The 18,313-nt window shown below is 40.7% G+C and overlaps 1 protein-coding gene across 6 annotated transcripts in view; it reads right to left on the reverse strand.

Annotated features, from left to right (window-relative positions):
- SAMD12 (sterile alpha motif domain containing 12) overlaps positions 1-18,313 on the reverse strand; it is a 382,200-nt gene that overhangs the window by 210,514 nt on the left and 153,373 nt on the right. For 5 of the 6 annotated variants that reach the window (XM_019459978.2, XM_019459977.2, XM_053896128.1 and 2 more), the window contains exon 3: positions 5,459-5,588. In XM_019459978.2, coding sequence (XP_019315523.1) covers positions 5,459-5,588 — 130 coding nt within the window. Of the gene's footprint in view, positions 1-5,453; positions 5,589-18,313 lie in introns of all 6 variants that reach the window. The other variant, XM_053896129.1, reaches the window with a different exon arrangement.

Genomic DNA, 18,313 nt, shown 5'->3' on the forward strand with positions numbered 1-18,313 from the left:
TGGGAATTCTGAAGAGTGGAAAGGTGATATTAGTAAGCTTTCGCCATCAAAAGGGGTTAAAAGCAATATATGTTGTTATTGGAAAATTAACTTTTGGGAAACTTCGGCCTTGATGATGTCAGAAACTTTACTATGCAAATCTATGCTGCTTGAGATAAAAAAAAAAATGTAGAGTAGTTCATACAAAAAGAGATAGGTAACAAAACACAAAGACATAGAAAAGTAAAACACAGTATCCAGAGGGAAAACAGCAACAAGAAAATGTACAGATGAGGCACTGTCTGTAAATATGCCCAGACTTTATGTGGCTATATTGGATTCTATTAAGTAGTACACTCATACCTAGTCACATAAAGTAACCATTCCTCTTCTTGTGATACTTGTTAACTATACAGCCCATAGTCCCTATGGGTAACTCCAACCATAGTAAAGAGGAGGAGGGCAATAGCAGAAGGTGAAGGGGTGAAAAAGAGAAATCCGCACTGAAGGGAATAATGTTAGCAAAGTCACAGAGCCACAAGCCAAAGGTCTGAAAGAGACAGAGGTTTCCCTTTTGTTCAATAACCTAGGCAGAAGTGCCACATTTCAGGGTGCTACATCTCAGCAGAACATTTTGAAGAGGGGAAAAGAAGAGGTACGGGGTGTGTTTGAAGGACAAAAAGAACAGAAATATTCACTTATGTCGCAGGAGACCACTGGGAAGTACTACAAATCAATACTGACCACTTGCAGGGGATATTCATATGATGAGTATTTATTCCTGCAGACATCTGGACATCTGAAGAATTCCCATTGCTGTGCCACAAAGCAGACTCCACGGAAACCTTTTACACATTCAAAATAGCTTTTAAAAATATTTTATATTCTAGGGAACTCTAAGTGCTTCACCCATAAAAAATAAGCCTTTCAAGTTGGCAGGGGAAAGAACCCTTTCCAGATGGAGAACTTGATGCTGAAGGAGGTAAACCACTTCAGCAGCCACGGGAACAACACAAGGCACAGCCAGGGGCTGAAATCGCCTCAAACCTGAAAATATTCTTAACTGTGCATAAAAGAGAATCTGAAAGTTGCCTGTGAGCTTACACCTGGCCCCAGTAGAGCTTCCTCATCAGCATTCCAAGCCAGCCTCAGAAAGCTGTAGAGAGAATCTTGCAAGCACAGGAAAATAGACAAATTTCTTTCCTTCAAGCCTAATCTGATGATTTAAATCTATCTATCCTAACGCCTCTCAGGTGTTCTAACTATCTTATGCCTTTTAAGAGCGTAAGAGCGCTTCTGCAGGGAGGTAACACTAGTAACTTCTCCTCTGATTAAACACATCTGCCACAAAATAGCAGGTGCCTTCTGGACACAATGAGATTCTCAGAAATTCTAGTAGGAAACTTGCAAAAGGTTTCGAATGCTCCTATACTGAAACACATTTTAACTTTTCTTAGATTTTGGAGATAAAGGGGGGAATGTTTGTGTACAATTCAGTGTCTTTCAAACAAAGGCTTAAAAAATATTAATGGACTTGCTGCCTAAAACATAAAAAAGGAATTGAGCTACTGAAGTTAAAACGGTAATTTTCAAAAAAGGTTAAAACCAGTATTCTCATAAAATACAAAATGAACACGTTTAAGGTTTGTTTTTAACTCATTAGTGAAGAAGCTAGTAAGATATAATAAGCAGGAGAAAGATACTACAAAGGAGAATCCAAAGAGCAAACACACGTAGATCAGCGAGAGTAAATGAAGGTGGCAATGGCAGGCAAAAGTCAGATTTTCCACAGTGGCTAGGAAAGCCAGCTGAACCTCTGTGGGACAGAATTTACACATCCACAACAAGGATTATTTTGTATCGCTATCAGCTATCTACAACGTAAGGAGTTGTAAAAACAGCTCCGTGGAATTAGATAGCCCCAAATGGTGTGCTATTGACGAGGCACAGTTTTTCACAGAAGCCCAATTTTTTCCCTGCACAGACCACTGACTGTCTTATTTATTTCTGTATTCCCCAAACCCGGTACAAGGTAGATGCTCCATAAATACCTGCAAATGGATAAATGTCTACTATGTATCAGGCGTTAAGCTAGGCCCTTCACGAGCATCATTCCATTTAATTCTCCCGACAACTCTTAAAATATTTATTCTCATTTCACTGATGAAAAACTAACTCGTGTAATATTGTATAGATATTGCTTGTCAAAGGTTGGGGGTGGAGGACAAGCAGGGAGGATCACACTCAGGTCTGTGAAAGCCCTTTTTTCTTTTTTCCATTTAATATATGTCCTTTTTATTTGCCATCACTGTACCATCTGCCTCTAAATTAAGGGGCTGTTTATATGTTATACTGGTATGACACACTTGCTTGATAAGCATGATATTGGAGACCCACCCTTTAAGAAAAAGCAAAGGAACAGCAACACTCAAGAGGATCTAGGCATAAATAAGAGACAGGTGAGCATTTTTGTTGCGGCCTTGCAGATAAGCACAGGATATTTACCAGCCTAGACTACCCTCACCCTGCCACCCCCGGTTGCTCATTTCCCAGTTTTCAGGATAATAAAGACAGACGAATTCAACACTGTTTATGTGTGTTGTTTTCACCAAAATCAGAACAGCACTTAGGAGAACAGCAGCAGCTATTCAGAACAGAAGCAGCGTTCAATGCATGCTTCCCAGGACCATGAACTCCTTTCACAGCAACGCTATGAGGCAGGTACTGGTACCATCCTCTTTTTGCAGATAAAGAAAGCTGAAGGGCACCAGTGACCTTCACAAGATGACACAACACAGCTGCAGCTCTGGGCTTCCACCCGGCACCTGTCAGCACTGCCGGCCCTCACCCTCAGTAGTCCACTGTTTTTTGGGGGCTGGCGACATTTGCTCTGTTACTATAGGTCTCAATTTTTCACAGACCTCTCTGTCCTGCTTATCACAGCCTAGTCTCCAAGGGCACGGAGATCCCCCCAGCCTCCAGCATCCTAGGGCTGGTCACCGCGGGCCAGCTGCAGTCCCGTCTATTATTTGACCACTTGGCGCTTGTGATCATTCAGGTATTTCACATTCATATTTGGAGAGGCGAGGCCCAGAGAACAGGGGAAGAGAGTGGCTTTCTGAGGTCTCATAGGTGAATGTCAAAAAGATGTGGGCCAATAGTTAATGTGAAATCATTCTCTCTGTTCCCTGAGTCCCCAATAATTTTCTGCTTTCCTTTCTTGCCTGAAAAAAGGCTGCCCTTAGAATGAAGAGTATGTTTTTAAACACATCCAGATGAGTCTTGACATGATAGCAAAATGCTGACATGTAGAAGGTGTCAAGAAATGGCCAACTTAGTAGTTTACTTAATATTATTTCATTTAGTCTTCATAACAACTCTTGCGGACAGGTAGTATTATCATCTTTATTTTGGAGATGAAGAGGGAGGTTAAATAACTCAACCACCTAAAGCAGCTTGCCTGGGATTTCAAGAAGGTTGTGGTTTACCAGTATCAGTGGCATTTCATGGAGACCAAATGTGCCACTAGAAGCAATGACAGGTGTATCTCATGTCCACACTCTTTTTCTTCAAGTCACTTAGCAGAAAGCCTTGGGAAGTGGTACCATTGACTCGGAGCACTGAAGCATGGGACCTTTACTTCTAAGGGATGTAATGCCCCTCCCTGACAAACCATTATAAATGCCTCCCTTCCCTCAAGGGTATCCCATAATGCCCGCCCATAATAAAAGATAACACTACTTTCAAACAAGATCATGAAAAAGGCTTTGCCTTTACTCTATCACACAGGCATTAAGAAACATTAAGCACACATTTTGGGATGAAGGCGACCATAATCAGTCAAATGGTTACTAACTGATTACTTAAGGGGTGGAAAAACAGACTCTGAGATGCTCTTGTATTGTTAAGGGAGGGCCAAAGAAAAAACAATTTGACACTTGGAATCTAAGCTAAGTTCTGACAGTGCCTTCAGAATTTCAGGAATTTCACCTAAAAAGCCATTTTATTCTACTTGGGGGTGGGGGGGGAAGCAAAGTGAATTAATTAAGTACAATTTTAACACTTCACTCTCTGTTAACTACTCAGCCTGAGCTACACTTGGGTGTGCTCCTTAAATATTAAAACATTACCAGTTTGGTCAGAAGGAATCTAGGAAAATCCAGCTCAGGATTTGAAAAATATTCTTTAGGGGCACCTAGGTGGCTCAATCAGTTAAGCGTCTGCCTTTGGCTCAGGTTATGATCTCACAGTTCATGAGATCAAGCCCCGCGTCAGGCTCTGTGCTGACATCTCAGAGCCTGGAGCCTGCTTAGGATTCTGTGTCTCCCTCTCTCTGCCCCTCCCTCGCTTGCACTCTGTCTCTCAAAAATAAACATAAAAAAAGAAAAGAAAAGAAAAATGTTCTTTAGTATTAGAAACCTTTTTTCCAAATGAAGTTTTTCATATAACTCAAACATGTAAAACAGATATAAAGGGAGCTGGTTTAGTTGACACACTTATCTCTACCCAAAGCACACCCCATCCCGTTGTCAACCTTTAGCGCACCCAAGGGCTCCACGGAACACACCTTGAAAACCACCCAGTTTGGAAAGAGGCTTGGTATCCACAGTGCTGGGCTACTCAAGATCAAGTCACTTTCCCACTAGAGGATAGTCTTCTCTTGGAAAAGGGGAAGGATCTGGACTAGAATCAGGACTCCTCAACACGTTTTTCCTCTGAAGCGCAGTTTTAGTGCACAGAGCATGTTTTTCAGTCCTATGTTTCATCACAGTGTTTGCAATGGGAGAGGGACAAGGGGAGGGACGAGGCCCATATTCATGCAGACCCTCAGGGTGGGAGGGGAACACAGGGGAAGTGTGAAGATGCCCTTGTTCTGATGGGCTCCCACGGCGGGCCCTATCGACTTCTTCTCACCCAGCCTGTTCTCCAATCGAGAGACAGGATCCTAAGGGCTTCTACAGTTCATTATACTGTCATGGTTTCTGCTTCCAAGTGTCTCTTGGCCTTCAAATATAATACTCAGAGCCCCTTGCTGTAAATGGAATCTTCATTTGTGCTTTGAAGGTATTCATCTCAGGGACTGTAAGTATTATCATATTCACCTCAGAATTTTCCTGTTTAGAAATCTTTCCTACTTAGAACATCAAATACTGATCCCGCAAACCCAGATAATTTGGAAGACTTCCTTCCTTTTCTCTAGGATTGGTACACATTTTCTCTAGAGTCCCCCACCCACCCCCTTAGCTTGACTCCCACATACTCGTACTGAACCCGCAGAATCCAAGCTTCTCTAGAACTTCTTATGCTTTTTCAGTAGCATAATTTGCATGGGTCTGGAATCCATTCTCCTTTTAAAGTAAGCAAACCCATGCCAGAAAATTTCAGTAGGGAGATGCAGTTCATTGTAAGGGTATGGGAAAGGCCACCGTGATGGGGAGAGAAAGAGGGAGTAAAATATTTTGGATGCCGCATACTTTACCAGTTATGTCATGCTGTTTGAATGACTCACTGTAGATCTGATACTGATTCGGACAATGTTTCTTCAACCACTTGCAGACATCCTGCTGAGTCCACAGAGCCACTGGTTTTGACAGCTTCACTGTAGCCGACTATAAATGAAGAAGGAAAAGGTTAATGTCAGCCCCATGACAGTGCCCAGAAAGGCACTACTGTTAGAAGTCCTAGAGGGTGTGGTCAAGGCTACAGGCTGGAATCCCTGAAGGTAAGTATCTGGCTCTTTTCCTCCTAACCTCTATAGACCTTTTCCACACCCATGAAAACCAGAAGAAAAGGTCTAGGTGGAAAAGGCCATGAAAATTATACTTATCCTCAAGTTATCATCTCCACTGGAAAAAGTCCCCAGAAAGTAGTGTTTTCTGACAAACACTTCAACAGTAAGACAATGCTATTGCTAAGCATTTAATTAAATTTTAGGGGTGAAATAGCTGCCCCCAAATGGCCTTTCTTTGTATTCCACAAAAGTGTCCATTTTGAGATCTCTAGGGTCTAGTGCACACTAGCCCTGGCAGGCGCTAATAATTATTTCAGGAACGAATGTTATTGGATTTAGATACCTACGTACTAAAGAGTGCACACTGGCCTGGGAGTGGTCCTGTAAAGTCTAGGAATTAGTTATGCCACAGCGGGGAAGCAAAAAGTCAATTCTGCCAGCATGTGGAGAATGGTAATAAGATAATGGGGTGGCTAAACCTGATGTAGAAGCCAACTAATTAAGGCCTTTTATTGCTCAACAGATCTTTCAGGAAGGGGTTTATGAAACAAAACAAAGGTGTGTTAGGACCTAGCCTTTGACAGAATTAATTCATCAATTAATGTGCATCAGCTCTGTGCCAGATGCCCATCTTCCTCATGGATCCTAACAACTTGGCTGGGACAAGATGAAAGCTTAGTTTTTTTATATTTTTTTTATCAGCATTTGTCAAAAATCTAGGATTGTAATATAGAAAAATCTTTAAACGATATTGGGCAGCACCCAGACCTGGTCAATGTCCCTTCTCACTAGGGATCATTCACTTTTACTTCTCTTTCAATCTTTCAGATTAAGGCAAAGAGAGCCTCAATTTTGTAGGACTGTGATTTAATATCTTTCGAATACCTGCTAACATTTCTGACAAAGAGGGCACGCTTTGCCATTACAACCTTCATCAGAAAGCAACACACCTAGCGACTGTTTGATTTTATTTTTATTATATTTAAGGTTACTTTTGTATTATGGCAAATAAAGGCAAAAAAAATTTATTTTCAGTAGTAATATCTAGTTTGCTTTTATTTATTTTTAGTGTTTATTTTTGAGAGAGAGAGAGAGAGAAAGAGAGGAAATATGAATCTGAAGCAGGTTCCAGGCTCTGAGCTGTCAGCACAGAGCCCAACGTGGGACTCAAACCCACGATCTGAGAGATCATGACCTGAGTCAGACACTCAACTGACTGAGCCACCCAGGTGCCCCTAGTTTGCTTTTAAAACAAATTTGAGTTTAACAACCGTTGGTCAATTAAAAAAATGAAGGGAATGAACAGTGATATAGATGGTAACAAGATACTAACAGAAGTCACATGCACATGATTCACATTTGTGAAACACAGTGCTCAGGTGTTTCTTTTTTCTGTTAGTATATTTCCAATAGGATTCTTTGGGCCATGACTTACAAAATCATCACAAGCAATAGTTTTTACTTTTTGCTAATTTACTTTATAATTTTTTCTTTCACTCTTATTGTGGTAGATTATATTTCTCAAGGATGACTTTATACATGTACATATATACACATCCGTACACATATATCTGTTCTTCATTCATTGTACTTGATATTCCTACACTGATATTTGGGATTGATGTTCTTTTTCCTTGAATTTTGGCAAGGTCTGTAGTGGTTCTGGCCAGTGGAGCACAGTGGAAGTGATTGACTTCTAAGGCAAGGTCACAAAAAAGATACAACTTCTGCCTGGCTCGTCCTCTTTGGCATTCAGCTTTGGAACCCAGCCACATGCTGTGGGGAAGCTCAGACCACGTGAAGAGATGATGTGTAGAAATTTTGGCCAATCCCCAAACTGATGTTTCAGCTGACAGCCAGCACCAACCAACCATCAGACAAATGAGTCAACAAGTTGCAGATGATTCCAGCCATCAGTCTTTGAATCTTCCAGCTGAGGCTCCCAGACACCAGGATGCAGAGACAAGCCATCCCTGCTGTGCCCTGAGTGAATTCCTGACTCGCATAATCCATGAGCGTCATAAGCCATTGTCTTTCATCACGAAGTTCAGGTACCATGTTCTATAATGTTAGTAACAATTACAATACTAAGTTATATGCTGGTGAGGATAGATGTGTTACAACTGTGCTCTCAGAATGCCCTGCATTTAAGAGATGCTATGCAGCCATGATGAATAAGTGAATGGATTAATGAAATGGACCCAGCAGTGAATTTCAAGCATAGCGTTTTGCTGCTTTCCACCAACTGTGTCTTGCTCCCACGTGGCTCCTAGTCAAACGTATCAGCCTCTTCCTTCCACACCCCATATCCCTGAGTCACAGGCTGTCCACCATGGTCCCTCTAAGCTCTGTATGCACCCGTATCAATTGTTCTAATTTTGATGAGCAAGGAGGGCCTCTGAGGGGGTTGGTGCAAATGAGTTAATGTTTTGTTGTTTGGTTTCTTATTTGCTCGTCATTCCCTCTTTTCCTTTCCATGATGAGGAAACTAGAATTTTGGCTCTTTTAGCTAGAAAGGCACTACCATCATGTTTTACAAGTCTGAATCTGGCTCCTTCCTGCGCTAAAAATTTTTCTTCAGATTAACTAAATGAGTTCATAACTGACACATCATTACCCTGAAACCCTTTACAAGTTTACTGCAGGTAAAGCTAATCACATCTTTTGAAAACTCCTATAAACCAATTATAGGACAGGTGTAAATTAGGAAGGGAAAGACAAGAGGGTGAAGTTGCTTATATATCAATATACTAAATTTCCTGGAAGAGCACCTTTAACTTGCTCATTTCTTAGGAAACAGAGGCCCCTTGGCACAAAGTAAAGCCCCCTCACCTGGGCTTCAGGTCGAGATTAACCCATACATGCCAAGTGAACTCAGGATGCATCCCCATCAGCCCCCAAGTATGCTTTTGTTACAAATTATCCCTTTGTCATAAATTCGGATGTTCTGCGGCTAACATGCAAGGAGGTGCCTTGCTTTTCCTTCAGAATATACTCTTACTAAGCAGTAATTTGGTATCACTTGCTCGGAGGGCAATACACTCAATGCTTTAGGCACAGAGTTTTAAGACTGCAGGAACCTACATGGATCTGCCTCCATGTCAACTGGCATAAATAAAATGGGGAGGGATAAAGATTCCTATCGGGCAATTGCTTGTCTCTTCTTACTCAGATAGTGATAAAAGCACTGGCCCCATTTATTAGCCAATTCTTAGCCTTGGCTTTATTATGGAATTATTAATTTGCCACACATTAATTGGTTAAGAGCTATAAAGACTCCACTTCCCTCAGTATCCAGCTGCTTATGGATTCTCAGAGCCGACTTCATTTTTTCTGCCTGAACTGCTCTTTGCACAGCACCCGGGTGAACTTCAGTCACTTTTCCCATCAGGATTACCCCATCCCCAGTAGCAACCAAATTTTGGAAGTGAATGCCATAACCTAACTCTTTTAAAGAGCTTAACTTCCATGTGTCATTTGGAACAACAATGAGCATATGTCAAACCCATGTCAATCTACTTACAGCATCTTCCCACTGGGAGGTACAGAGTTGTCAAACCTAATAGCTCCATAGTGATGTTTCAACCGCCCTCCTTTGCTCTGCTATACTCACAGCTTACATACAACTCCGGCCCCAAATTTTCTGATATGTTGTTTCCCTCTCCCCACCCCCGGTGGGAGCCAAATCCAAAACAGTTCACAAAAGAAATCAATAGTATTTCATATTTATTAGAAATAGTAATTAAAAAAAAAAAAAAAAAAAACAAACGAAACATCTATCCTGCCGAAAGGCAAACATTAAAAAAAACATTTGCCCTAGTTCCCTTTCTCTGGGCTCAGGTTTACCATACCATTCTCCAGGATTTACAGCCCTGGTGATGATTTTAGTTTGTTTTGTTGCCCTGAAAGGAGCCAGAGGCAGTTTGTTATCTTAACTGCAAGCATTGTGATACCAAACAGAATTCCGGGCATTTCCTCTCCGAATTGGTCCTGACCTTTCTGTAGAGATGCTGAAAGTGCACTTGAGACACTTTTAGGGTCTATTTTACAAGGAGGCCTCACTTGATGCGAAAGACACATCCCTGAGGGAAAATCTGTTTGCAAATTACTTTTGGCAAATGATTCCTCACCTTTATTCAACAATTTCAGTCTATAGTTCTGGTTTGTACTAAAATGGAGAAAACTCTTCAGTTTTAAGTTCTTTAAGGTAAACTGGAAGCTTTTCTAACTTATAAAATAATTAAATGCTTTAAAGAAGAAGCTTGATAGTGAAAGAACATATTACAAAATGCTTTTCAAGTTAAATTTTGTCATTTGATTATCCCTCAACTTACTTGTTTTGTAATATAAAATCTCTTTAATTTACTAGGTTTTGATTTATAAGAGAACACTGCAACCTAAAGCTCCCAATGGTTGTATAAACTCAACTAGGAAAGCTTACACAAGGCCGAGCGGGCCGACAGGGGAAAAAGTAGGCAACATGTAGATTGCTGATATGTACTGGCAGGTCGGAGTGACTGTTGTGCCCAAATATCAGCAAGTGGCAAACACATCTGCAGCATCTCATTATAAACAGGTGTTTGCAAGCTCTCAACATTGCCTCTTCTCTTAACCAGCCTGCAGTGATTTTCCTTTAGATGCTGGTTTCCTCTTTCATTGGTTTAACCACTGTGTAATCTTACTCAAGATTGGAAAAAGGAATGACAAGGTGGAGGAGGGGAAGGACAAACATATACAACAAGCCATTTGCGTCTCCTTTAACAGCTTCTGAAGCTCATTCACCCCAAAAATGGATCCATGGGCTAGTTCACAGAATCCTTGGCTCTGAATGAATTGATTTTCAAGTACTAATAATGCCCTCTTCCGTAGCCTTCACTCTTTCATGCAAGGAGCTGGTTAGAAAGTCGTAACGGTTATCTCTTCTATCCTATCCTGTTCACAGTGTAGCTTCTGAACTCCACTTGGTCACTTTCTTAGGTTTAAATGAAAACGTGATGAATGAACCTCTTAAATTTCATGCTTCTCAATGAGAAGGCATCTCACTGCTGTTAAGTTTACAGTAAAATGTCTTAGATAAATGCAAGATAAATATATGTCATGTTATTTCACATTTTTCTGTCTTTAACCATTGCTTTAACATCACCTCAACCATTCTGTACTTCCTTGTTTCCGGTGTTTGTCTCTTCTAACCAGTGTAGCATCCCTCAGTAGCAGTAATGGGTGAGCAACTTTAGGAATTTTTCCAAGTAAACACAGTGGCATTATTAGTTTCTCCATCTGTTCTTCACATGGTACCTGCTTTAGACCTTTCGATTTCCAGTCTCCTCCACAGGGCATGGTAGCTTGTTAACATTTCCTTCAAAAGGCAGTATCTCAAAAGCACTGACTACAAAAAGAAACACAGTATTGAAACCCAAACTTACCTACCTTCCGTCCTTTCTTTTACAAAGTCAGATCATTGGCTTACACTGAACTTAGCGGAAATCTACAGTTTTGGGTCTTCTTCAAATTAACTTCTGTCAAAGTAGGGGTTCTCCTTTCCTGCAAGTAGATTCTTAAGAACTTCAACTTTATTTTGCAGGTTTCAGTGCATCATCGGGAATCCTTATTAACCAGTGTATTGGTTGTTCTCCCATATTTGCACCATCCCTGTAGACACAAGCCCTTTGAGGTGCTCAAAACCTTTTAAGATTATAATAGGATCCTACGATTAAAAGTTTGAGAACCATTGTTCTAAGACATCATTATAGTAGTGTCATTAAAATAAAAAAAAAATTGACCTGATATAATTTTCCCCTTAATTTGCCCATATTGAATTTTAGTGATGGCTTTTTTCATTCCTAAATCCTCAGAACCACAGCCTCACAGGAACTGAAATTTTGGAGGACTCTACATAGCCAGTAGGTTCAAGTTTAAACCTAAGGCAAGAATCCAATCCACTTTAACACGTCTAAAACGGTGGTGAGTAAACCAGGGCTATGATAAATATATCAAGATATACATGTGTGTTAACTTCTTGGATAAAGACCAATGTTAATCCCCTAATGGAAAATAATTACCATTCTCTTTTTTTAGAGCTATACAAAATTTGGAAAAACAATGATCTAGGTTCAAGATTCTCCCTGAAAATTTGCAGCATCAGCAAAAGCACCTGTGAAAAGGGTTATTCCACTGCTAATAAGCTCTAATAGGTTAAAATGTTATTTTTGTATTGGGGTGCCTGGCTCAGTTGGTGAGGTGTGTGACTCTTGATCTCAGGGTCGTGAGTTTGAGCCCCATGTTGGGTGTCGAGATTACTTAAAGTCTTCAAAAAAAATTTTTTTTGTGTGTTGAAGTCAAAGTCAGGCTTCTATGCTCTCACTGATTGTGAGTCCTGCCTTTTCAGTAATGCAAGACAAGTCTCCTTACCACCCAATGCACTGATTTCCATTTCACACATCATACTGGTACTCTCCACTGGGTATCTTGCTTTATTATTTTTTTTAACCATGGTATTTGTTGATGAATCCCAAATTGTATTTTCAGCCCAGTCTTCTCTCCCCAAACTAAGAAATTATATATACCATCCATAACCTCACAGTTTCATCTGCAGATCCAGTAAACATTTCAAATTCATCATGTCCAAAACTGACCTCCTGTCCTTCTTCTCAAAACTACACTTCTCACCTCCTCTAAGAGAAGCTTTATACTTCATGTTGCCATAGCTCCAAATCTTAAATTCACCAGACTCCTTTCTCTTGTATTCTACACTGAATCTATTGGCAAAACCTAAGAGGTCTACCTTTAACTACATCCAGACCCCAATCTCCTTTCATCACCAACAATGACTGCTACAATTTTGATCAAAAACACAATCATACCACACCTAGCCTACTTCATCTAGGTGAGATGCACCTAACAGATCATTCTGTTTTTCCCTTGTTTTAAATCTTTGCAATGGCTTGCAAAGCCTCAAGCCATCTGGCAACCCAGTATCTCTGATGGACTCCTTTACTACCTTTATATACTGCTCCCACTACCCTCACTTTAATGCTGCTGCTTATAAGTGCCAACTCTCCTCAGTTCGTATGTTGCTTGAGAGGCTCCTCTCTCCGACAGTGACAGTGCTAATTCCCTCCCTTCTTTCAAACCTTTGCTCAAGTTCTACCTCCTCAGTAAGTCTTACCCCGATCTTCCTATTTAAAAATGCAACCCTCTTCCCTCTGGCACTTCTGATACTTATTACACTGCTCCAGTGTTTCCTTCTCAAGAGCAAGCATCATCTACGGTACTATGTAGCTCACTTATTTCGTCTGTTATCATCCTCATCTGTCTCTTCCCACCCGCCTGCCATCTCCACAAAGGCAGGGATCTTTTTTATTTCATGAAGAGTCCCAAACTTTAGAACAGTACCTAGCACACAGCAGGCACTCAATAATTATTTGTTGAACGAATGAAGAACTGTCTGGTCCGTCATCATATATCACAGCTCCTATATCCTTGAGTGTCAGAAAGATGATTCAAGTCCCAGCTGTGCTCTTGACATTCCCAGGTTAGAACTAGAACAGCCTTTTCTCCAATTAGATTTCTCTTACACTGAGCCAAATATGCAGAGACATTCTAGCAGTATAATTCTTAGCAAGACAGCTCACATTTCTGATTCTCGATTTTTCTTTTCCGATTGACACAGAGAGTGATGTAACGAAACAAGGTTGGCATTTGGAATCATGCGGACCTAGACTGAAGGTTAGTTGTGGCATTCACTAGCACGGTGACCTTGGGCAGGTCACTGAACCTTTCTAAACATGTCCCTCAGTACACTGAAAATAAAACGTAGCTTGTCATTTGTGGAGGTAAGAAATAGTTTACTCAAAGCACTTTAAAGGTGCCTGTCACATACTATGTGTTCAGGAAAGTGTATCTTCTAATCTCTCACATGTCAGTGATATGCTGCCCTGCTGGAATTTGCAAGCCTCGCTGGGGAAGCAGCCATGCAGTACAGCAGACAGAGGTGATCCCTGGAGTCCAGCTGACCTGAGCCGAGTTGCAGGCATTGGGAGGTGGTGGTAAGGTTAGTGAACTCAAAGGAAGACAGCTGAAGGAAAGGGGAAGTATTAAAAGGCACCAGTAAAAATGGCATGCTTAGGAACAAGAAATGAGAAAATGTAGGAAAAAAGAAGAAACCTGGAGAGGCAAAGATACCAAATTAGGAGAATCAAAGGGATGGTCGCCTTACTCAAATCTGCTTTGCTGCAGCCAAAAAGCATCACTTCGTGTTTTCCCATGATAGGTCATGCCAGTGGTTTCCCTGACACTCAGAACCTGCTCTTCCCTGTCTCCAGGAACAGTCATGCACAACATGTCCCAATGCCATGCCAAAGATACTGTCTGGACTCCCCAGGCACCTGATGGAACTATATATAAAGGCGCACCATCGAGAGGCATACGCTCTACTGCTCACAAGCTGTGAGGTGGATGCCTGTATGTCATGCTGGTGAAGATCTGATTTCCAAATGCATGCTGCTGGGCATAAGAGTTTCTAACATTAAAACCTCACGGAGGGGTAAACAGGCATGCGCAGGCAGTCAATAGGAAACGAGATGTCTGTGGCATCCTGGATGGCTGTTTATCAAGGCCTGTTCTTCCTGTAAGCCCAGAGTGTTGTGCTTGTTAAGAGAAACGTGGAGGGAGAGGATCACACTGTACTTGGTGTCTGCTCCATCTCAGTACAGAGGAAAGCCCATTGCTCACCTGCCCAAATGCGCACACCCTATGGGAGGTGCTGTGCTGCAAGGTACAAAGGCACAAATATGCTCTGAGCATGTGCCTGATAGAGCAAAACCCCGTGCAGATGTTGGATGAGTGAAAGCATGCTAAAACAAAAAGGAATGTAAGGACCAGAAAATGTTCATGAGTTCATATTTCTAGGACAATTCCTTTGGAGTAACAATGTGGTGGATTGATACCAAAATGTCCTAAGTACAAAACGACTCTCTGAATACAGATGGAGGTCCATTAGGCACAAGGTGGCATGTTTCTCCAAGTCTTGACTCTGGGGGTGGGGGTGGGGATGGAAGGGGAGCAGTGTGACCTGCTTTGATCAAAAGTTCAAGGCACAGGTGATGATGGGCCAGGTCTGAGGGGGAGTTCTCGAGAGGTCTTTGGGGCTTGTGCATGCTTTCTCGCTCCTGTGAAATCATTGTAAGAACATGCCTGGCCAGGTCTGACCATTTCAGGCTTGGTAACATGATAGAAGAGCTTATTATGTCATTCCAGACAGAACATTAGATTCAATTTTATAACAGCATATAGGAAGAATTGTTCTAAGCAGTTTAGATAAATCATCTTTAATCATCCCAACAACCTATAAAGTAGTTATTGCTTTCGTCTGACAGAAGAACAGGCATAGGACGTTGAAGTAACTCATGGAAGGTCACACTGCTGGTGAACTTCAGAGTTGCATTCAGTCCACATCTGCAATAATTCCAAAGTCTATGCTTATTCCATGACATCACTCTAGTTTGATGAACATGCGAGAAAAAATGAGGCTCATGAGGTCACTCCGGCTTCCTGGTCATAGGGGAAAAAAAGACATGAGCCACCTTATTGAAGTTCCTAGGGCTAGTTTGCTTCCTTAATTGAATCAATTAAGATCAATCTGTCAAAAGCAATCCTGCTTTTGTCCTAACCTGGGTATGCCTAGGGTAGAGCTGGGATCCACACCAGTCATCAGTCCCCCAGGGTTCTTTCCACTCTCTTCATTATGGGCAGCAGCACATTGTCTGCTCTATACAAGAAGGCAGGACTAATCACAGTCTCTCAATTACATCGCCAGCAAAACGTGAACCATCTTACAAAGCTGTGGTAAAGGTAAAATGAAAATCAAAAGGCTGAGTAGTGCTTTGGATCATTTTACAGAAAAGAGAGGGCTGATGGTTCTTGGGAAGTTGGGGCTACCATACTGTTGACACTCAGAGAAAACAAAGGCACTAAGAAAATACAGTTCCAGTTGTATTTAACAGGGCAGGGACACTGGGGTTTGGAGAGCCTAAAAACTCTAGACTCTGTTAGGGTAGAAGTCAGTCTGTGCAAAGCTTCCAATTAGTGCACTTGGGTTTTAAAAGTTAAGCCTACATAAAGGGCAGCTACTCTCCAGTTCCATGTGACTTCTTGGTGGCAAAACAATTTGTCCCTATGTTCAATTCGGCCAAATAACAGTTCAATGGGGGTTGTTATATACTGAAAGTTTGTAACCTCCAAAATACATATGTTGAAGTCCTAACCCCCTGATGTGACTGTATTTGGAGTTTGGGTCCTTATGAAAGTAATTAAGGTTAAATGAGGTCACCAAGTGGGGTCTTGACTCCGTAAGACTGGCATCCTTATATAAGGAGAGACACAAGAAGGCTCTCCCTCCATCTTGTGAGCACATGGGAAGAAGGCACCTATCTGTAAGCCAGGAAGAGAGCACTCAACAGAATTTGACCATATTGGGACCTTGATCTTGAAATTCCAGCCTCCAAAACTGACAAAATACATTTCTGTTATTTGAGCCCCCTAGTTTATGGTACTTTATTACAGCAGCCCAAGCTAATACAGGGCCAAACTCTGGTTCAGAGAAACTGGTGAACTTGCAAAATAGTCTGACAATCTACAATTGATAGAACTTGGAAAATTTTACTACATACGCTTAATAAAGAAGAGGATAAAATGGAGGGGAGATAAATTATAAGACAACAGAAGAAAATTTCTTTATACATTTACATTTACTTTTCAAATACTTTTATGCAATTAAAGGAAATCTTAACCTAGGATTGATCTCCTTAATTACATATTTATAAACTGTCTTCCTAGAATCCATGTCCCTGCACATGTCTTTATGGCCACATGACCCTTGTAACAAAAAAATTCTATATCCTTATTTAACAATTTAAATAACTTTTATGCTTCTATAATCATCCTATCCCTAATCTTCTTGCTATCAAAGAAAGCATGCACAGAGTTTAAAAAAAAATTGAAGCAAAAGGATGTAGAGTGAAAAACACCAGTCTCTTGTCCCATTTTTCTCACTGGAAACGATTATTTCTTCAAAGCAGCATTCACATTATGATCAAACTCAAACCTGTCCCTTTTTTCCAACCCTAGCTGCACATGAAGGTTTCTCTCCTCAGTCTCCTTAATTGGTCAGACTTAGAGAATTAATTATCTTTGGATACTCTTAAGAGAATGATCAGGATTTGGCACATATATGCTAGCTTCCTTAATCAGGATGATTAATTTTAGTTCTTAATTGGTTATTTTTTGACCCTTAATATACTTAAATCTGTATGATTTTTCCAAATAAGGACTCCTCTTTGTTTTCATTCCTCTTTTGTAATCGATCATCTCCTTCCATGTTCCACCTTCTGTCATTTGCACTATTATTTTTATATTGTCAAGGATAACAGCACATATTTTCTATCTCTATCAGATCTGCTATGTCATATGGATTGATTCAAAGTTAAAAAATCAGTAAGTAGCATTTACTATATTGTGACTGTGTAAAAATACTGTTCAGATGCTGGGCCAATTATTCTAGCTTTCATTATTTTTTCTGGTATAACATCCTCAGCTGTCCAATGTCATATCCGTTCAGAATCTCAAAGAAGTTTCCTAAGACAAAAATCAAATAGACTTTTTCTTATATTCCATCAATTGCTTCAATTCATGCCACCATTTAGTTTGCTTTCCCCTCATGTCATTCATACTTTTCTTTTATATCACAGGTCAGTAAACTATGGCCCCCAGGACCAAATCCGGCCCACTGCATATTTTTATACAGTCCACAGGCTAATTATAATGTTTTTTTATATTTTAAATGGCTGAAAAAGATCAAAAGAATAATATTTTGTAATGTGTAAAAATCATATGCCACTCAAACTTCAGTGTTCATAAAGTTTTACTGGAACACAGCCTTGCTCATTTGCTTTTATGCTGCAAAGCCAGAGTGAAGGGTTGTGACTGAGACCAAATAACTGCTCGCAGTAAACTTAAAATATTTACTATCTGGTTCTTTATGCAAAAAGCTTGCCTACCCCTCTTCCACATGGTCGGACACGTTCTCAATTTCATCTGCCAAATCATCTACTAAATTGTAAAATTCCAAAATTGTGTTTTAATTTCCAGGAAATGTCTTGTTCTCTGATGTGTTCCTTTTTCAAAGCATCTGGGGATTTTTTTTTTCCCAGTGGATGCAATATTGTTTTGAATTTCTTTGAGGATACTAATTAACATTTTTTTAAAAGGAGGGTTGGTATTTCTCAAATGTTCTCAATGTGCATGTTTGATTTTATCTGTAAGTTAAATATCTGGTTTACAGATTTATCAATTAAAAAAAAAAAAAACAAAAAACTAGGCAATAGAGACCAGACTTGGATTTCTTGTGCATCTGAACTGGGCTTGTTGCCCGAGTGGCCTGTTACTCAGAATGCTTCCCAAATGCCACAACGAAGAGGACATCACTCTGGAGAGCGGATATACAAATATGCTCCAATTCAACCTAGACACTTAAAACTTTTTAGAAACAGACTCCCCCCCACCCCCCGCCCCCGACACACAATCATCTGGCCAGTGGGATCTGTTCCT

Source organism: Panthera pardus, unplaced genomic scaffold (genome assembly GCF_024362965.1).
Source record: "Panthera pardus isolate Hobbes unplaced genomic scaffold, ASM2436296v1 HiC_scaffold_7, whole genome shotgun sequence".
NCBI lineage: Eukaryota > Metazoa > Chordata > Mammalia > Carnivora > Felidae > Panthera > Panthera pardus.